At 38.0% G+C, this 22,712-nt stretch overlaps 1 protein-coding gene across 6 annotated transcripts in view; it reads right to left on the bottom strand.

Moving 5' to 3' along the window:
- stpg2 (sperm-tail PG-rich repeat containing 2) overlaps positions 1-22,712 on the bottom strand; it is a 61,404-nt gene that overhangs the window by 18,817 nt on the left and 19,875 nt on the right. For all 6 annotated transcript variants that reach the window (XM_044372985.1, XM_044372994.1, XM_044373003.1 and 3 more), the window contains exons 8-10: positions 20,287-20,446; positions 17,932-18,095; positions 17,615-17,707 (exon numbers count right to left, since the gene is read on the bottom strand). In XM_044372985.1, the coding sequence (XP_044228920.1) occupies positions 17,615-17,707; positions 17,932-18,095; positions 20,287-20,446 (417 nt within the window). The remainder of the gene's footprint in view (positions 1-17,614; positions 17,708-17,931; positions 18,096-20,286; positions 20,447-22,712) is intronic.

The following is a 22,712-nucleotide window of genomic DNA, read 5'->3' as shown; positions in this document are numbered from 1 at the left end:
GAAAAGCCTAAGATTCCCCTGGCTTATGGACAAATCACAGTGTGTGTCTCTTAATTATATAACAAGATGAATAGTAGTGCTCATCCAGTTGGTTTTTTGAAGGACTTTTCTAAAATTGATCAAAATATTAATGCTTGTCTTGTGCAGTTGCACATTTCCATAGGTTGTCATTATACTGAAGTTCATTGTCCAGAGTCAAATTTAACCTTCAAGACTTTATTCACTTTATTTCATTACCTTGGTACTTGTTTAAAAAATATTTTGTGCTTCATATTTATTGAGTAATTACTGGCTGCTGGAAACCAGTCTCTGGCATTACTGATGAATAAGACAATTTAAAGTTTAAACATTTTCAATTTAAAATTTTTCAGACAATTTATGTGCTTGTTGTTTTGATAAGTGACAAGTAATCATCATGTGCTGTAAAGAGCTGTCTTAGAAAATTTGCAATATTTAGTTCTGACAAAAGTTGGCCACTGTAATCAACAGGTCAAATCAAAGCTTGCCAATTTTATTACATTTTGTAGGGTTGAAAATCCAATATTCCCCTGTTTTAATATAAAAAATTAATTTTTTATACCTTTTGTTTAATGAGCCATATCTGTCACTGACCTACGAATGTATTTACAGTATTTGAGCCTCTGCTCTCAACCCTCTGTACAATCCAGTAAAAGAACATTTCTACAAGGATCAATAACATATTACACAGCTGCATCCTTTATAGGTATAAGATACAAGATACAAAATGTAAAGCAGCTTCACAAGAATTCAAACTAAACAAAATGTGAATACAAAGTGAGATGTAGCTTGTTATCTTCTTAAAACCTTTCTTCTCACACCATGTTCCCTCACACTAATGACCGCTCAAGTACACCTTACAGTGGTCATACTACTGATTTGGCTTAGTATGTATAATGACAGCTTTGACTAATGGCCAGATGGCCAGGCATAACTCATGTGTGTATGTGCATGTGTGTGTGTGTGTGTTACCACCAGATCCCATTCTTCATCCTCTCATTATTCTTAAAACCTTTCATTCTTCCTAGCAGATAAGATTTCTATTTTCGGACCCAGCCTATATTTCCATATTTCAGAACTTTGTAGTAGAGGTAATGGTAACCCTTCCTTTTACAGTCCCCTAGTAGTTACCTGATAAATATCTGGTAAATTATAGTATATTATTAGATAATTACTACTGGTAATAAGTAGGTAAATACAGAAAAACTACAGCTGAAATACTAAGAAAAACCGCTACTATCACCCATCAACTCAACTAAGTACTGTGTAGTTGTGACTGGTTTAGGTTGGTAATGACTCAGATATAACTGTGTGCTTTCTAAGAAAGTAAGCAACCAATTTTTAGAAACACTTCCTTCATTACATTAGATAGAATATGTAATTTCTAGATAGAATATAATTAAACTTGGGCTGTTACCAACATAAACTCTGGATAACTACAATTGTAACTTGAATTGATGGGTAATGGCGGAAGTGTTTCTAAAAATCGGTTGCCTATTTTCCTAGGAAGTACGCAATTATATCTGAGTTATTACCAATCTAAACTGGTCACAACAACATGGTACTTAATTGAGTTGATGGGTAAGAGCGGAGGTTTTTTTTAGTATTTCAGCTGTAGTTCCTCTTTATTTACCTATTTAATTATCCAATAATATACTATAATTTACCATATATTTACCAGGTAAATACTTACTAATTACAGGGCTGTAAAAGGAAGGGTTACTGAAATAATATATATTCTTATCGTGTATGTGTGCTAATGCATGTACACATCTGTGTGTATATGTATGAGTATGTGTGTGTGAGACACATCCATGGTGTGTAATGTACGCAAACAAACACCTATGACATATTCGCAAATCCATAAAATCCATTAACTATCCATTAACTATATTGTGGTGTGTCAGGGTTGGCTCTGATTCATTTGTTATTTTTATCTGCTCAAGATAATAATAAGGTAGGCTGGTTTGCGGTGTTTTAAGAAATGACAGGCGCAATCTGAATCAGTAAAGCAAATTTTTAAAGGTTTCAACCAATCTGAGGCTCAATTATGACTCTTATTAGAAAACTAATTTGTAATTAATGTTGTATGGTTAAAAGTCAATTCTGTGGACTTGAAATTAAAAGTGTAACTTTGTTTTAATTAAATATTCTTGTAAAAGTGTCTATTACAAAAGCTGTACATCTATAATCTGACTGTACTTTGTCCTCAGTCTTGCTGGCACACTCTGCATGAACAGGTTGGATATCCCTGTTTAGAGTCTAATAAATAATACTGATACCCCTTAAATCCACAGTGTCATATGAGGTTCATCTATTCCTGTATACAGCTGAAACAGATGGCTTATTATAAAGTGCGTATCAATCAAAACTCTTACACAATGGCTTCACAATGAACAGACTTCCTTAATACGACTTGATGCACCAAGCAGCTAGACTTACACATACTGGGATATCTGTCAGTAATGTCCCCTTTTGAGTTCATAACTTCACGTTTTGTCAGCTTGTTTCTGATGTCCTATAGATAATGTCTTTTTATGGCAAATCATCTTCCCTCAACCCGATTCTAAGTCAGTCATATGTCATCTTTCATATGAACCTCTTGTCAAAGGAACACCAACAGAGCTGGATGCTAGAATGCATAAGCAGCATAACAAATTTTAAGCCTAAATTCTTCTTCTGTACACAAATCATCTTACAAACTGACACAAGACAATTTTAAGGAAAAAAGGGAGAAGACTTGAAGAAGTTCAAAAGATTGTGATCAGATATAGATTTGCTTTCCTGGAGCAGCACAATGGTCATAATGTATTTGTGGGGACTAAAGGTATGGTTTATCAGTGCCAATATCAGTCTGATTACTTTGCCAAAGTTCTCAGACGTCTTTATTGTCTTCTTTCTATCAGATACTGTCCTTACACTCAACCAGACAATGGTTAGCAAAGCTGTAACAAGCATTGCACTGAAAATGTCTGCTGCGTAGCACAGTCTTTTAATTTAAGCATCTTTTTTTCTCTGTTTAATTTTGCGCATGTGTGTTGTTTTACCTTACGTAACAAAATAGATTGCTAGTATTTAAATGAGAAGTGAATACAGCATTTATATGCTTGTTTTCCTCCCAGAATAGACTATCTACGTATGTCATTCTGTGGCATAAGCACAGCTGGTGTCTCATCATAGAGCCTGATAACCATCTGTCTGATTTTAGTAGTGGAGGTATGGCTGGTGTCATAAGGCCTTAATGAGGTTTTAGACAGGTCTTCAATATAGATGGAATGACAGAGAGAAACCATATGGGTCCCATTCGCTTCCTATTCACACTTTATAGGCAGCAGTTAGTCTAACAATTTGCTGACAGCTACAGTTTTCTGCTGTTTTGTAGACTTTTACATCTTACTTTCTCCATTATTTATTTTTATCCCTGCCTTGTGTTCTTATTTTCATCTTATCTTTTTGTCTTTCTTGCTCATTTCCCCCTTTCTTTGTCTTTTCTCTGTTTCTGTCTACTGCTCTGCTATTTGTGCTCCTTACTCTTTCTCTGCACTAATCTTTCAACAGTTGAAAAGTGTGTCCCTCTTCATGTATTAACTGTTCTTTATGTTTGTCCAAACAATTGTATCTTTGCAGTTTCCCCTTTTTTATTTTCTTTGTCTCACAAGTGCTCAGTTTGTCTAATCTGACAGGCTCATCTCATCTTACAACATCTCACGTAGTATTTACATGTACACAGGAACAGTGTACAGTCTATATTTAAGGAACATCCATGTGGAAGGATTTTAGCTTAGATCTTAACCACTTTTTTAAGCTTAGTCTCCCTGTGATTAATTTATGTAATGATTGGTAAACTGTCTGTCGAGTCTGGCAGGTTGAGAGTCCTGAATAAACACCGACACCCACAGCTGGGGCCCTCCTGAACCACCATCCATCCAACAGAGGTCCACACGGCCTGGTTGAGCAAACGCCCGGCCCAGGCCTTCTTACATCTCTCTGGGCTCAGTTTTCCCTGTTGTCCCCCTGGCCGCCTGCCTGACTGACTGTCTGCTTGGCTACTAAAATCATCACCTGCTACTAAACAGCTGTCCATAACCAAACACACACAAAACACACAGCTGCTGCATAAAATGGGAATGTACCCACACCTGCATATGGGTTCATGCACACAAAAGCATTATACACACATCTGCTGGCCACAGCTGGTGCCCATACTATATACATGAGGCGTGCGCATGCACACACTGGACACAGCTGCTTACCACATGTGTCTATTTCATCCACATGAGGAGTGGGTGAAGAGAGAGAAAGAGAGACTGATTAATGGACAGAGAGAAATAAATATTGATATGAAGCAGGAGAAGCAGAGACGATAGAGAAAAATAAATATAGAGGAGGAATGGGTTGCAGAGAGAAAATGGAGAAAGATTGCCAAGGGAAAAGGAAGAAAATAAATGAAGTTGAGAAAACTGGCAGCAGAAGTAAAACTCAACCTTTATAATAGACATGGACAGCATCAAATTAAAGGACCATGCTGGGTCACATCTCACTTTCTCTAATTCAATCTAAAAGTGGAAAATAAGTTTTTAATTTGTTTAAATACTGATCTCTATTCTGGGCAGTGTCACAGGTCCACAGGTATCTGCTGATGATTCCATTATTCTCAAATAAATAAATACAAATGGAATCCAGTCTCTCACATGGTACTGAAGAGTTTCAAAGGCAGGTCGATAAAAATGAAATTTGACAGACGGAGCATGTGGCTGATTCTGACACTAGACAGAAGAGATGCACCTGAATGGCTTCAATTATCAAAATGATGTTATTTTACTTCATGTAGAAAAGTCACTGCCTGACTGTATTTCTTAATTTCAGGCTGTTTCCACTTCTCTATTTTCCTCAGTGTGACACCAGATTTGAGACACAGAGGGGGAATATATACAAATATGAAAGAATACTTGAACCTCTGTGTCTGACTGGGCGCTATAAGGCACTTTATAGCTTACAGTAAACAGTGAACCAAATGTAGATTTTATCTTTGTGATGCTTATGAGAGATTATCCATATCAAAGTATGATTGCATCTGTTGTTTAGTTAAGTGCTTGAAATCTTGAAATATTGTTATGTTTTCTGATAGAAACCTCTTATGATTAAGGACATGGTCACTTTAACTGAGTCATTTGATGCTAACTAATGGTCATATGGTTCATTTTGGAAGGCAATGGCAAACAATATCATCCCCACCAATAGGGTCAGAAAACATTCATTTGGGTTGTTTTAAAGGCAGTAATGAACAACCTATTTGTTGTTTAGGTTTGAGGACTTTTTTTCAGTTTATAATGTAAAATCTCATTCCACTTCCAAAACTAAAAGTATTTTAATAATAAGTCTATGTAAGTATGGAAACGGGCTTCCTCTGTATTTAATACACAATAGGTGTGATTGGTGACACCCAAATAACAACACTGTATACAGCATACTAATGAAGCATACAGTAGGTACAATGGCTTGCACTGGAGTTGTGTGAATGTGCGAGAAATCATGTGGTGTTTATCCACCCTCACTTGTAAAATGTTTTTCATTCTGAGTCATGGGGTGTTTTTGAGCAAGAGCTGTTTTGCAGTTGACTTGTTTTATAACAGCAAGACAGCAGGGAGGTAACAATAACCAGGACTTCACAGCAAGACAGGAAGAGAAGGAAAGAGAGAAAAAGAATTTCACTGAGCGTATGTGATCTTTTCCTCCAAGCAATGAGTTAGAGAGCATCCACACATCGTGAAATCTGAAAGTGCTACACAGACAAGTTCTCCATCTGTGCCCCAACACACATTTTAAGACTACTTTTTTTCTGTTCTCTCTTTTCTCTGTTGCTCATGCGTGCATCCTCATTTTGCACATTTATTCTTGTCTCTGATGCTCTCCTTTTACTGTCAACATGGTCTCCCTTTCAACTTATCTTAACACCCCTCTCCTTCCCCACGATGTCTTTGTAAATCAAGATAGATTTGAAACTATGGACTGGTACTATTAAAAGATGTCAACATTATTTTCATTAGATATGAATCACCTAATTTGTATCTATCCCACTCAAGGCAGGAAATTAAGCTTACAACAACTTAATTAGAGGACAGGTGAGGTCAGAAGTGAGAGTCAGTTCATTTAGCAAGTGACAAATTAATAAGAGTAAAATATTTTAAAAGATTAAAACTTACTAACCACACATTAGGTGACAACTTGTTCACCTGAGCTACATTTGCTAACATCTCACAACACTGCATTCTATAATTGTTGTTGACAGTCTTGACTGTATGTCTTTCTCATTAAGTAAGTGAGGCAGATTTCTGACCATGCAGAGCTCCATAGGTGATCACAAGAACTTTCAATTGGATTCTGAATTTGATGGGGAGCCAGTGAAGAGCAATCAGAATCGGTGTCATTATCACATTTACCACATGCTAAGGTGAGTTTCAAAGACAGCCTAATATGAACAAAAACGTTTCTGGTGAAGACAGTCTCGCAAACAACGCTTTGGTTGTATCGCAAAAACTAGCAGTCAGATGTCCATTTCCATGACTTTTACTGTAGTGCCACCATCAGGACACATAATAGGCAATGTAATGTGAGGGGGTTGTGAACACTGCAGCCTCTAGTGGTCACTAGCAGAAATCACAGAAAAGACTTAACTCTTGTGCTTTAATTTCTGTGTCGATAATCTGTCTTTTTGTCTCACCCACACACCGCCACCCACCACCCCTTACTACATCAGCCATTATATGATCTGAGCATCAGACTTCAATTAGATCCAGTAAACTGTTTGAATTAGAGACTTGTTTCCACCAGTCACAGTCTCACACATCTTTTGATGGACAGCAATTTAACATTAATTTAGCTGAAAAGTTGAGTAGAAAAAGAGAGTAAAAGCCCAGACAGAGGCGCTTAACAGCAGGGCTCCAGACCAACGGCATTGCGTCGTCCTGGGGATGGTAGGAAATGTGTTGATGTGGGATGAAAAGAGATCTTCCCCGGGATGCCTCCGGGACGAAAGGGATTTTATATATAATTTTTTATTTATCTATTTTAAACTATTGCTTAACAAATGACAAACTGAATCGAGCGCTGACTACAATGGAGCGCGTCTTCTCATGCTGTTACTATAGTTACTATCACTGGCTGCCTACTCAGTGTGAGACCTGTGAAATGTTCCCATGGTACCGGTCCATCTATCCCCTCAGTCACAAATGGCTTGCTGGCAGGACCTTGCGTATATGTTGCGCTGGTTAAACAAAACACAGCGCTACCCTGGTTGTGTGTAAGTATATTAGCTAAAGCATACATTTAGACAATTTCAATATATTATTGTGGTCTTTCTTGTTATAATCTACACCTTAAACACTTTAAAAATAGCTTGTACATGGACAGTAATGATGCGTAGATTGCAGTTATATCCGCAGGCACCGATGGTTAATCTGTGGATCGGGTAGGTTGGGTCATAAAAATTTGCATTCTGATTAATAGCGGATGGGTCTCATATGGTGAAATAATAAAACATTAATGAGGAAAATATTAATTACATTCTCTAACATATGAACATAGCAGAAAGCAAAGCTGCAGAGCTACAGAGCTGGTCCTCTGCTGCTCTGCAGCGGACAGCTTCATTTTTGTCAGGCACGAATTAACTACACAAACTAACAACGGGGAATACTAAGAAATATACAGACACTAATAACAATTATTTCTATAAGTATACAAGAGAGACTGCTAGACAAATTGGTGCACTCAGCATGCTACAATCTCTCCAGACCGCATGGGTTATCAGGAGCAGAAACAGGACGACAGCAGGCAGCATACATAGGACATAAATATGAAACTGTATTGCAAAGGCACATTTCACCATGGAAATATTTACACTTGCTGAAAATAGCATGTCTAATCTTTGAAGTAAATCGTTAAAGAAAACTTTCATACATCAACAGGGTCAAATTTAGTGATTTGGAGGCCCCAGGCAAACTCTGTTTTGCTTTACAAAGTATTTTTAACATTTTGAATTTGAGATGGTTTACATTCACTTTGGGACAATTAAAATTGTTTTTCAGGACAGTTCCATGGCAGTGGTGAAAAAAGTTAGTCTGGAGCTCTGTTTAACAGAGCAGACAATCCCCTAAAAATAGTCTGTTAATAATATGTCTATAAGTAAAAAGGGGAAATACAGAAATAGATCAAGCTAAAGCATTGGTCCTGAGGCTTTTACTTCAGACACTCCTATGTACTAAACACGGTAAACACATACTGCTATATGGATTTTATTTAAGCTTTCCAGCAGCTTTCCATCTGGTTACACCTCAACTAGTGATGTCACAGCAGGTGGCTCACTCTCTGGCAGAAACAATAACCTCTGACACTAGCCTTCTATGTTTTATGTATGCCATTCTTTCCATTATTGTACTGTATCACAAAAAGCACCTTGTTGCAAGGCCCATGATGATCAGGACTTTTCTTTTACAAAGTCTAACAACTGGACACAGGTTGACAGATTGAACACAGAGTGTTCAATCAGGGAGTTCAGGGAGGTTTACAGCACAAGGGCATTATTGTATGCTGGCCCCTAAGCGCAATACACATACAAAAGTGAAAAACACAACCATTAAGAGAAATGCAACAAATACTGAAAAACAAACATTGAAGCACAAACATTGAGGGAAATGTGCTCCAAAACACAAAATAACACCAAATGGCAAAACACACACAAGAACAACACATATAAAAAGAGAAACTGGAAGTGCTCTTGGCCACTAGGGGCAGCGATGAGTTCTTTGCCCTCGCAGTGGCTAAGACAAAGTGGGCTTATTCAACATGAAATTCACCTCATCTGGAAAGAACGGAGGTTCAACAACATGACGTCTTATAGAAACTTCATATTCTGAGAGAGAGAAATTTTTATTTTATTAGTTGGATTTTGCACTATGAAGGTTCTGTTAGCAAAACATTTACTGTTTTAGTATTTATAACACTTTTGGATTTGAAGCGCATTTTTCTTAATGTTTGTGTTCTCACTTTTGTATGTGTTTTACGAATTGTAGCATTTTTGGGATTTGGAGTGTATTTTCTTAATGCTTGTGGTTTTACTTTTGTATGTGTTATGACTTTAGGGGCCACCATACTATTAAAACCTGTCACAAGTGAGAAAACGCTTTGTTGGATTGCCCCTCACTCAACACAATGCAATGTCATCCAGCAAAGCACTGCATTGGACAATGAAATATGTGCAAGTGCACATTTCTGGTTGATTACTTTAGAATGGGAATGGCATATTTCTTATTTTCCTGATCCAAACCAGCTTCCTGGTTCATTTTTCATTGTCTCGCCAGTACCTGAAATAACACCTACACCAACACAGCCACTTCTTTTTTTTTTTTTTTTTTTAACACAGTGCTATTTTCAGTGTTAACACACAGCAGGTGAATGAGAAGAAGTGTTGCTTGCAGTCTTAAACTGTGGGGACTCCAGTAAGCTTAAATTGGAGAGGCAGACTCAGATAGGTAGATAGAACAGGTAGAAAAGCAAATCAGCGGATAGCGAGGCACAGACATAGACAGCTACACTTGGCCATTTCACTGACTCATGAACACAAAATCAATGTCATTGCATGTCATTTCCTTTTTTATTCTGTTTATAGCTCTGAGCAAATGAAAGTGGCCAGAGTGAAGGACAAACAAAAAGACAGCAAAAGGCAGTAAAAAGCCCTGGTCAGACAGACTAGTCAATACAGATACAGGATATGACAGCACCACTACTCCACCACTCCACCAACCTCCCTTCCTCCTTTCTTTAAATCTCTCCATCTATCACTTTTATGAATTGTTCAGGAGAATATTGAATAGAGCATGATGGGAGTGTTACTGTCTGATGCCTCAGGGTAGAAGTGTCACTAAGCACTTCTTGTCATTCGGTCACTTAATTGTGCATGTGTATGTCTGCTGTGTGTGTCGTACTACAATATGCGAGTATGTGCATGCTTAAGTACATGCGACTGGATGCATGCATATATGTATACTGTATGTACAGTCTGGGCATTACTGTTTGAATATGTACATTTATGTGTGTAAGGGCACATTTTGAGGGTGTCACTTTCTCTGTATGTGCACTAGTGTGTGCATATGACCGTGCTTGAATTCTCACAGGGACTCACATCATCATCATTACCCTGACAGCTGACAGTAAAATCCATATCAAATCTATAACTCCATTTTCCTGTTTTTGTTCCTTTCTTTCATCTCCCGACTCCCTTGTCTCCCATAAATAGAGGCTGCACCATGACATGCCATTAGCTGTCCATGGATATATCATAAAAATGCAATGAAACACAGAGACAAAAAGTCAATAAGTGACAAACCTGGACTGCTGCATATTTTCCTATTCCAGATACTTCAAGAATATGTTGCCCATGGCATTACTATCAATGCAACTGTCACACACTCTTTGTCTGACTCACATGGTATTTATTTATTTGTCATCTGTCCCTCTCTCTAGAGCCACAGAAAGCGGTGTCTCACTTTATCTAATTCTGTCTTTCTTTCTTTGTCATCAGCCACTTTTTCTTTCTATCTGTCCCTCTTTCTCAGTCATTTCTTGATTTCTCTGTCAATCTCACCCTCCTTCATTCTCAGTATAATTTCACCCGCTAGATTTTTGTCGTTCACTCTGCCCTCTACAGAGCAGGGGCATGATGCTGCTCTTCAGTTTGATAAACGTATGTTTAGCAAACACACTAATTATCTCAACCAGAGCTAATAGGATAGATAATTACACATTATACACAGAGGCTCTGTCTCTCATTCTCTTTGTCTTTCCTTTACTCCCCTCCCACTGCTTCCTCTCTTCCTTTTAGTTTGATTTTCACTCTCTCCTCTTTCTCTCTCTCTCCCGAGCCCATTGTGTGTGGTATATTTGTCTGAGAACGATGTGGTGTTTTTCCACTTGTCATAGACATTAATGAGTGTTTCCTTGACTGTGCCAGGCCTTATGAATGATGTCTGTCTGTGTTGGTGAACCAGAACTGTCGCTACCGAATATGATTTTTATTTTGTATGTGACTTACATGATGGGAGACAGGTAGGAGAGGAGAAATAAGGCAGTCCAAGCAGACCATTGACCCTACATTGCAGTCTCCACATAATGTACATACAGTAGCTCCTACAGGAAATCACATTTTTAGGAGGTTTACATTAGGAATGGCTGGACTCTCTAAAGTATGTACATATGGAGCTACCTCACATACAAAAACACCTGACCTGATCATTTAGACTTCACTGTTAATTATTTTTACTGCAAAATACTGTAATCTTAGCACATGTACCTTATTACCAGTCAATCCTGGTTTTGTAAAACTGTAACATATAAGTGGACAATGAGTGACTAGTAAAAATCATTTAGTTTGTTGCCATGGCATTGGAAGTCAGTGTATTACTTCTACAAGAAACAGTGAGAGCTGTAAAGGATGGAAATGTCTCCAGTTATGAAATGTCTCCTTTTTCTATTTGTTTTCATTATTATTTTCTCACCGTTGGTGTTTTATGAATCCTGGTTCCAATCACTGTCAGTGGCACATCTAATAAAAGCCATGTTTTAATATTGTCTGTCGGATTCCATCACGCCAGTTACACTGGAGAATTAGGAAGTGTTGTTTGATGTCAGCGTGACAGATATTAGTGCAGATAAACTGAAAATTTGTTTGACTGGCAGAGACATTATTGCTTGGTTACATCAGTTTCAAATTACTTGCATGGAGCCAACAGACCTCCATGATCAAAGACTTTATATTGTCAAATATTTGACTACTGTGACAGAATAAAACAGAAAATTACTTTTTATTTACTGATGTTATTGAGGGTTATATGAGATATTACATTATTATTACAGATATTGCATTTCTTATTAAACTTTTATGAAAATCTATACAATGTTTTAAGTTTGCTTTTCAAAAGATACAATCAGAACATGTTAAAAGCAGGTTTCAATCTAATTTTAGGTGACCAATGTACAGTAAGAAACTATGAAGGCAACTTGTGTACAGTATGTGACTTACATAAGTCAACTTTGGTTACTCTAACACTATTATGTATTGTGATGTAGTGTTGTGATCATTTGGGGCCACCCACCTTCCCTCAACCCTTTTTCAAACACTTTCACGTTACACGTTTCACATAATAAGTTCAGCCAACTATAACCATGAAGATTGTTTATTGACCATGACTGGATAAAAATGGCAGTAGGACGCTGACTTTGCTCAACTCCATTTTTGATGATTGATATGTTCATGGATAATTTAACAAACCAGTAAAAAATTAGCTCCAGCATCATTGTACTCTGCGTGGTTTCTGTGGTTGCCATCCATCCATCACCCAATCTACAGGCAGCAGCAGCAAACAGTTGTGCGCATTCATGAGAGAGGCACCCACCCTCTCTCTCCTTGCCGCTGAGCCTACCTGCGCGGCCAATGTGTTTACACTGGAAACAATAGAGGTCGCGACTGCATCCTCTCAGAGTCTCAAAGTACCTTTAAAGTGTATTAAAGCAACTATCATTGGGGAAACCTGTGCTTCTGCTTCTTCTTTGATGGATTTCTTTGCCTACAATCCCTGTAACACCAGCGAAATATGATGGGCCTGAGGCAGTTAAACTTATTCATATTCTCCACTCATGTTCTGTTTTTTATTTTACCCATGTTTAACTTAATGTTTAAGTCAATGTATGCATCAAAGACGACCAAGATTAATTAATAGTCATATTATTTAATTTCAGTATTTCAATGGATTAATTAGCAATTTTAATCCCTACCCACAAGTCACTGATGTGAACCCTAAAACTATTGCTAACACCTCATTATTCTACCAATGCCCTTGCCATTGACAATGCCTCACTCTCACTGAGTATAACAATAAACATCCATCAGAACCTCTATTATTCTCAACATCATTGGCAACACAATAAAATTGACAGAAATGACGAAAGGCAGAAACGTATCAGTAAAAACTGACAAAACATCCAGTCAAACCTCTCTCCTGTCGCTCCAAGGGCTTCACTAATCTATAGAAGAGAAAGGAATTCCACTGCCTTGGGTAAAACACAGGTCTAAATTAAATTCTACACTTTTTCTCTCCCAGCACTGCCTGGAGGTATCCCACGACCTCTGCAACAGAAAGGTCATTATCAGGAAGGGTTGACCGAGAGGAAAGAGGAGGAAGAGAAAGCAGCTAGTAGAGTGAAGGGTATGTGCAAAGTGGGGTAGGAGGTGAAAAGAAAGAAGTAAGAAGGGGGAAAAGGGAGAGAAAGAGATGAGGGAGGACAGAACAGAGGAAAGGAAAGGAAGATGGCAATCAAGAAAAAATAGTGGAAAGGAACACAGAATTAAAGAGAGAGAAATGCAAACTCTTTGTAATCGTCTTTCTCCTTTCAGATCTGTCATTTCTCAACAACATGTCTGACTCTTTTCTCTCCACAGACACATAATAATCATCTCCTATCAGATCCAGACCTGTAGCTAAAGTACAGATCTGATGTGGCTTCAAATATTTGAACAAGCTGAGTTGTGTTTGATTTAGGCTGTCTTTCAGAATTTCAAGCATCCTTTGAATGATGGCATAGCAAAAAATAAGAAAATTCTACCTAAATAAATAATACAATGCATTCAATATGCATTTAACCACTGTTTGGCAATTTAATCCTTATAGAGTGGATTTGGGAAGAGGCACATTTGATATTACTAGTGTAAATAGAAAAACTGATCATGAACTGCCACTGAATAAACAGAGGCCTTTGTGCACCTTGGATTTTGCCCCAAAACAAAGCAAACAAAAGATCTGGAAAATAAAAGGTAAAGTAGGTAATAGCAAAGGCGGAGGAAAGAAAGTAAATATCTTTTGGAAGTCAGATTACAGGACTCCCTGCTGTGTTTAATGCACCACACAAGACAGCTTCTATCATTTCAACTGACGTGAAATATTTTTGATTTCAAAAGCCATGCAGTGTGAATAATTTCTCCAACAAAATGTCGACCTCTCCTGCTAGATGAAGCTTTTCAGTCAAAGTACAGAAGACATAAACTCCCAAACATGAAACAGATAATAAAGACATACTTTCTGCCTTCATCTTTTTTTTCTTTTTCTTTCAAGTCTTACTCCCTTCAGATGATCGTGATTGTTTCCTGATTAGACACTTTTAATATCCGTCCCTGCGGGGTACCGTTACCAGGGATACAGCTTAGGCTGCAGCACGGCATGTGGCTAACTGTTACAGCTAAGATGTCCCCGGGCGATTTTTCATTAACTAGTCATAAAGGAGGCTCTGTGTGGAGCCATTACAAGTGCCCTCAGATCTTCTCCACAGAGCACTCAGAGGTACTACCCAGAAGAAAGCGCCAGCAAGACAGGGAGGAAAATATGGAGGTAATATTGTGTCTCTAAACTGCAGTCAAACAATTATTTTCTTGGGAGGTTTTTTGTTTTGTTTTTTTGTTGCAACTTTTTTCCTTGTTCTCTCCAAATGTGGAAAGTCCAAACCCTATGCACTGCACTGCAGTCCCTATCACTGCCAACCCTGCTGTTTGCCAGAGGAAGGCTGCAGATAGACATATGCTACCTCCATGACACATGATGCCCCCAGACACTTCTTTTCACTTCAACCTCGCCAGCTCCCCACCCACAAACACAGCCAATTATGTTTGTTGGAACGCACAACCAAACTGGATGTACCGCTAGTGGGGATTGAATCAAGTTAAAGACATGTTAAATATTTAATCACCCAGTGTGTCCGGCATATAATGAAAGTCTACACTGTATAAACCTACAGACCTCCAATTTCCAGATCTGTAGCTATCAGAGCATAACAATGTGAAACATAGACACTATGTGGACTGTGCAGTATGGCTGTCAAGTTTTTGTACTGTGTACAGGATTCTGAGTGAGCCAGATCATCCATCAGCACGATATACTGCAGTGTGACAGGAAACTATCACGAAGCCATTGTCATGAAAAATGGCAAACAGCGCTGACAGATATATGAGGTAGAGACTATTACACAGGCATCAGCACCAGAATTCTTAATAGATCACTCTCACTGCTCTAATGAGTATCATCATCCTTGCAAAAGTTCATTTGTGATATGAAATATATTGTGAATGATTCAAATTATTCAAGTGCATAAACAATTTAACACTAACAATAATGTAAATCTATGAATGCAAACTTGGTGAATGGGTTTTTTTCTAAACTACCATACCAAATTCACTGAAACTGAAAGAGATGCAATGCTTTGAATACATATTATTTTTTACTTTGCTGGGCATAGTATGGTGGCACAGGGTATAAAGAGACTATCTCTAAATCTACTATCTAAACTATCTAAAGAAAATAGACTGTTTGTATGTGACCCTGACATCTGACCTCACTGCATAGGAAGGCAAGAAAATGTCCCGTTGGAAATTGTAGGTATATAAGACTATTACACTGATTATTGATGTGGATCACCTGCAGATTGCTCATGCTGCGCTCCTTACAGCCCTGCTGCTTTTATGTCCTACCAGGTAGTTAATTGCATTCACTTGGTGTTCAAAGTATGAATCATTCCCTGATTAAACAGCAGGAATAAAAACCAGCTGGGCTCTGTCCTGACGCTGAGGTCTGGGTAAGACTTAGGGATGGCTGTACTTAAGTGTTCTTTGTTACTAAGTTAACATTAGTTTGAGTAAAAAGGCAGCATTTCTTTCAAAAGTGTGCCCTTCAGTAGCAGTCAAAGGGTTGCATTGTTGCATTGTCGTCAAATCCCAGTGATAATTGTCAAAGCAAGGATTTTGCAGCAATGACAATTGAAAGAAAACACCTGCTGTGACACAATGACATAATGATTTGTATGAGGCCACAATTGCACATGCTTGAAATGTATGTACACAAACTGACTCAGTGTGTGTCACAAGGGGAAGTTCAAGTGCAAACTTGTTACTTTATTGACACAAATTATTAAGTGGATGATTTGGATAATTATTGTGTTTGTTATATCGGTAGCATACAACTGAGTGAGAAATGTGTATGAAAGTTGCAAAAATGATAAACCAAACCCAGAGACGTGGAGCCAACACCTAAAGATTTCTGCCCTCTGTAATAAGTGTTGAAATACCCTTTAAACTGTCTTTCTAGAGAGCGGTGTAGTTTGCAGTGTTAAGATCAGATCTGGAGACCTTTGCCTCAAGATTCAGATTACACTTCTACCCTTTAGGATTAATCAGAGTAAACACCAGCTGCTACCCAGAAGGGTACTCAAAAAAACAAATTGTGTATCTTGAATATTAAAATGCCGTATCATACACATAAGCAGGATTTTTACATAATTTTTTTTACAAGATTTTTTTTTAATACAGGCGTCAGTAAGATTTAATCGCTAACCCTGTAATCCAGCTGCTTCATTGTTTGTTCATTAGCACATTGTTTATTTACAGGTAAACACCATCTTCTGTCATATAGGTCAAAGAAATACAGTTTTCATCATCCAAACACTGTCACTTCAAATGTAGCACCAGTGTGGCGTATTCATTTGTACAAGTAGGCTGTTTTAGTGTAAATTCTGAAGACACAGGTTTTAGCAATATATTAAAATGGATGCATTCATAAAACACAAACGCCTAGAAAAGATTAAAATGTAATTCAACTGCAATATGGCATGGTGGGTAAAGAAAAATGTAATGGCAGCATACTCTAAATGTCACCGAAAATGTAAGAATGTTGAAGATAAACCTCCATAATTATTTAAAGATAATTCAAATATGTTGATATTCAGGTTGCTGCTGAGTTGCCCTGAAGGAGTCAGTAGACTTTCAAACAACACAATTCACTGAAAGCTGTTTGGATATGAGGTTTAGATAAATGAGTCTCTGTGAGGCAGTCGTCTGTATCATTGCCTTAAGAGTAAGGTGTGCAGTAGCTGTAGAAATACTCTCAGTTTTATTTGAGTGAATACAGAAATACCTTTATAGCTCTCTATAAAGTTAATGGCCCAGTCACTTAAGAAACATTAAGATATTCAATGTAAAATGTACATAAAGTAAGCATATCTCAAATATCAGGTCCTTATGTTTCAGTTTTACTCCTCTATCACAGATACTGCAAATAATTTATTTGGAAAAAACACTGATGTCATGTTCACCTTAAAATTGTACGTTTCAATTACCGTTGGGAGAAGTTGGAGAAGGAGAGGAATAAGGGAGATCAGTGAATAGGAAAAGGGAGATGAACAAGAAACTAATTATCAAGAATTGTGACCTGTTTTCTTCTACAAAATAAGCATTAGGGAGAAGAGGAAAAGAAGAAAAGAAGCAGTCAAAGAAAATTAACTGCTGGAGAACAGGCCCTTGGCATAGTGGGTCAGATGCTACTGCTGCGATGGCCCATTTATGCAAGTAAAAACTTGGCATGTAATGCTTTTTTACTTCATCTTAGACTCCTCTGTTAAGTAGGTTTCAGCAGCTTTACGGCACACACTTGGCGTGGGGATAGAAAAGAGTGAGACAAAGACAACTGTTGGGGAAACTGTAAAACAACATAGAGAGAAAGAGACTTACTTTAGCCAGCAGTGATGATGCCAAACGCTCTGTGGCTGATTTGAATACAGCTGTGTGGTGCTTTTTGTAGTGCTCCTCTGTCTTCTTTTCTGTCTGAATGCAAACATACGGCATTCACACATATGTATATGTACATACAGCACACCCACACATATACGGGGATGAGGATATGAGCGTTTTCTGTAGGGCTCAAGCAATAACACAGCTAAGAAGCAAGGAAGTAAGAAACAAAGAAGCAAGGAAAAAACAGACAAGAAAACACAATGAAAATGAAGACAGAAAGATGAATGCATGAATACATTGATGGATCATCCTACCTCATACTGTCCTGGACTTGGGGTCTCTATCGATTCCTTGTTGAGAAAGATGGAGTTGCGCTGAGCAGTGGAGCCAAAGCCTCCCTTCCTGGTTCTCTCTAAAAATGCCTTTTTAAAACTCTCTCGGGCTAAACCATAGTCGAACACATTATAGGAACCTGGACCTGGATAGAGTACAGACAGGATCATTGTGTGTATGTCTTAAAAAATGCCTTCTTTTCCCTGTGACAACATCCTAAAGAATCAGTACAGAAAATGTACAGCTTACCTTCCTTCAAATCAATACCTGCTATTTCTGTGATGACGCAAAGGAATTTACATAGGTTTACAATGAAGAACCAGGTATTAGAGACATGTAGCGTAGGTGTAACTTTGGCATAGAGTCTTTAGTACTGGCAGTGTGTTTAGCATTCATGTAGTGTTGGTTTGGACTGAAAATGACGCCTGTGCTACACCTGCACTACTCTAAATTTGTCAGTGCCTGCTTTGATAACAGCTGGCTGAGTGAATGCTCAAACTCACAGAAGAATGATTCTCCATTTCTATTAATACAGAAGCTGAGAGAGCCACTGCTCACTGTAACTTAAGAATACACTTAGATATAAACAAATGAAGAGAACATTTTCACCAATTTGACAACACATACTACATACATTCATTTATACGCATGCTGCAAATACAGAAAACGCAAGTAAACACAGAAATGCTACAATATGCAAGGACAACACAAACGAGCACCTTTTTCGTAAGTGTTTGGGGCTGTAGTGCAACCAGACTCCGCGCTGATCATTTTTGGCACATCAGAGACACTGACCACATTGATTTGTGCTTCAAAGACCATTCATTGCTCGTATAACTGAAGAGAACATTTTATGCACTGAATATGAGAAATATGATATTGAATATAGAAATATGAGAAATTAAACATAGCATTTGCTAAGGCAGAGCACTAAAGATGCAATTGCGTTAATAAATTGGCATCAGCTGTTTCATTGAGGCTTCGCAGGTTTAGCTGTGTGGCTATCTGCTGACTACTCCCGTCCCATGTTTGTTCTCTATATTTGTCTTAATTCATTGAATTTATGTACTTTTGTTTATATTTTTTGTTTGTTTTTTCAGCTACAGTGGGAAAACTGAAGCACACAACTGTAACTTTGTGAACACTAGCAGAGCTTCAATAAAAAAATCATATGGCAACACAAACAAGTTACACCTGTGTAGCCACATTTAAAGATGTTCTGAGCAAAGAGTGGAAAGACAGAGGTCTAAATGTTAGTATGGTGGCAAAGCACAGCTCCTGAAATGTGTCTGCATGTTATACGTGGAGACTCAGCATAAAAAAACACACATAAGATTTATTTTTTGAATTATCAATGAATGTCCTAAGCTCTTATTTAATCAGTATGATGAAAAATAAATGATTCTAAACCAATTTTGGACCTTCACACTTCCATTGTATTGCATCTGTTCTGTATTTGTGTTCTCTGCATTTATCTTTAATTTTTAAATGCAGCACTTTATATCAAATTCTGTTTTATGTAGAGGCCGTTGTTAAAAATCTGTGTGTATTAGTGTGTGCAGGACAGTGTGTATTGTGTTTCTGACATGTGTGCACACACACACACGTTTGAACTTCTATACATGTGAGAACCCACCCAATGTAGTCCCCAGGCCCTCACCCTAACCTTAACCATCACAACTAAATGCCTAACCATAAAACCTTAACCCTAAAATCAAGTCTTAACCCTCAAACAGCACTTTGAATGTCTGTACCTCACTTTCCAAAAATGTCCTCACTCCCAAGGTATGAAACTCAAATTAGTCCTCAAAAAGACAGACATACACACACTAACACAGCAGGAGTTAGTTCCCTTCCAGTTAATTTCAAAATGTTATTACAAGCTGCAACGTACAACTCATTTTTAATTATTACTTGTTAAGTTGAGTATAATGGTCATGTCAAGTTGATATCTGAACTTTCAAAGAAAACGGCTTGTTTGAAATGAAAGAGGATGTGATTCGGACTATAAAGCCACATCTAAAATGCTTACAAATACTCTCCTCGGATATTATACTATAACAATCAAGTGCCAATGATGTCTGACAGAGTACTGGTTATTAACTACAAGAGCTAGATCCATTTTAAGCATTATGAGAAATTAGTTCAAAGCAACATTTTCTGTCTTTTGCACAAACAGAAGAATGCTAAAACTCCCTAAAGGAAAAGAAAACTGCATTACATCCGTACAACATAACTCTATATATCAAAGAGGAATATCACTTTGAAGAGCATCCAACTTGGACACACTTTAGATTGGCACACACATTTGGCCACACAAATACACACATACTGACCTGGTGTGTGGCATTTTTTGTCGTTAAGAGTAAAGCGCACTGCAGTGAGGCCAAATGGACTTTTCTTCACTCCCGTGGTCTTCTTCACCAGCTCCAGGGCACAGCGCGGGTCATTATATGCACCAACAGGAGGCGACACTTCTTTCACAGGGTTAAACCTCTAATGGATGGAAATGAAAGGAAATGAGACAGATAAAGGTTAGAGTGAAACAAGAATAAGCAGAAAGGAAAGAGAGCTGGACAAAAATGGATGAATCTTAATTCAAGATCCCTCGCACACACTGAAATATCAGGAACCATGACGCAAAAAGCTGAACATCAAAGTCTACTTTGTAAAAAGTAATCATTGTACAATTTAATGATTAATAGCCTTTTCTATTGATCAAACTGAACACTCAGCACAGTTTTAAAATGATAAATAGTGAATTTATTTTCTCTACCCAGTGCCCATCTGGAACACAAAAACAAATCAAGCTGTGAATATTTGCTTTATCCGCAGGAACAAAAAATGACAGGGCACTGCATCTCCTCACTGTCAGTAATACCAAACAGAGTCAGAACTTGACCAAATACAGACTACTACCCGCAGCCCACAAGTAAACAGCAAGACTAGAAGTCTATCAGGCCCCTGGAATTGCTCATTACACATCACATAACCAAATTGTTGAATGGATGCAAAATTGAGCCACAACTTTGATTCTTACAAAAAAGACTGGGGCAGTGCCAGAGGAAAGACTACATTTTTAGTAAAAGAAGGCCATTTCAGGACAACTCAGGATCAGCTTGATATTGTCAGTCCTGGCTCAGATGTTTCATCAAAGCTTCACTCAAACTCAGCGATAAATCAGCTTCAGCTGTAGTTATATTACATTGAGGTTATGTGAAATGAATAGTGACTGGAAAGATTTTAATGGTTGCAACATGCAAGCATTTGATCAGACATTTTAACTGTACGGCTGTGATTGACACACTGTATGCTGCTTTGGGGGTAAGAAGTGTGCATTTACAATACCATATTAATATTAAATTAGGCGTTATATACACACACACACACACACATATATATATATATATATAGTACTATATCATATACATATATGTATGTACTGTTTGTATGTCCTTCATTCGTCCTATCTCGAGAACTGTTCATCTGATCTACTTCACACTTGGCGGGTGTATTGCTGGGACCCAAGGAAGTGCAGACTCGGGGGCGAAGTTGTTTGTTTGAGTAATGTCAAAGATATCATTAGAAGAAAACATTTAGCGGATCTTGACACGGATCTCCAAAATGCCAGCTATGCAGACACATAGCTGCAACATACAGCAGCCAAAGAAGTCTCTCTGTCTGTCTGTCCTTTGATTTTCTCGACAACCGTTCATCTGATCACCTTCACACTTGGCGGATGTAGTGCTGAGGACCCAAGGAAGTGTAGTATCAAGTGTGAAGTTGTTTGGATGAGCGGTTCTCAAGAAAGCTTCAGCAATACAGGAGGAGAGCAGAGCCGGAGAGACGGAGCACCGGAAACTGCCAAGAGAACATGAGCCTGCCCGAAATGACACACAGCAGCTGATACAGAAAACACAAGACAGAATCTTATATAAGGACAATTTCACCTCATTAAAACTAATCTAACTAAAATGGAAGAAGTATCTGTCTGTATGTATATATGGCTGTCCCATCCAATCAATTTCACACTTGGTGGGTGTATTGCTGAGAACCCAAGGAAGTGCAGTGTCGAGTGTGAAGTTGTTTGGATAAGTATTTCTCAAGAGAGCTGCAAACAGCAGTACCGGACACTAAGCCCATTGGCCCATTTCATACAGGCGCATTTTGAACAGGCACTGCACTAGTTTCACTCAAATCCACAAATATAAACCGGCGCTAGATGAAAGGTCAGGGGATCACCAAAGTAAGTCCTATACATCATCTGGGAAGCATGAATGTCTGTACTAAATTTTATGTCAATCCATCTTGGAGATGTTGAGTTATGAATCACTAAAGTCATGAGGATTCATCCTCTGGGAACCATGACTATATAAAATTTAATGGAAATCAATCCAACAGTTGTTAAAGTTTATCAATCTGAACCAAAGTGGCGGACTACCCAACAGACAGGCTGACCAGCAATGCCATCCATAGAGTCATGCTGCTAGTGAGCAACTTTGTCTATTTTCTGTTATATTCTTTTTCATAACTCCTAATTGCATGCAGTAACTGGAAAAGCTGTTCTCAGACAATTAAAACACACTGAACTGAACTGAGAGAAAACAGAAAAAGAAGAAAAAGAAAGACATGCATGAGAGAAACAGTGAAAGTGATTAAAATGCATACGGACAGAACAAAGTGGAAAGATGAGGAGAGAGAAAATAAGTTGGGTTAAACAGCATTTCCAACTCAAAGATAATGATGCATACAATCAGGTATG

Source organism: Thunnus albacares, chromosome 2 (genome assembly GCF_914725855.1).
Source record: "Thunnus albacares chromosome 2, fThuAlb1.1, whole genome shotgun sequence".
Taxonomy (NCBI): Eukaryota; Metazoa; Chordata; class Actinopteri; order Scombriformes; family Scombridae; genus Thunnus; species Thunnus albacares.
The sequence above is the reverse complement of the archived record's forward strand: the minus strand, read 5'-3'. Positions and strand labels throughout refer to the sequence as shown.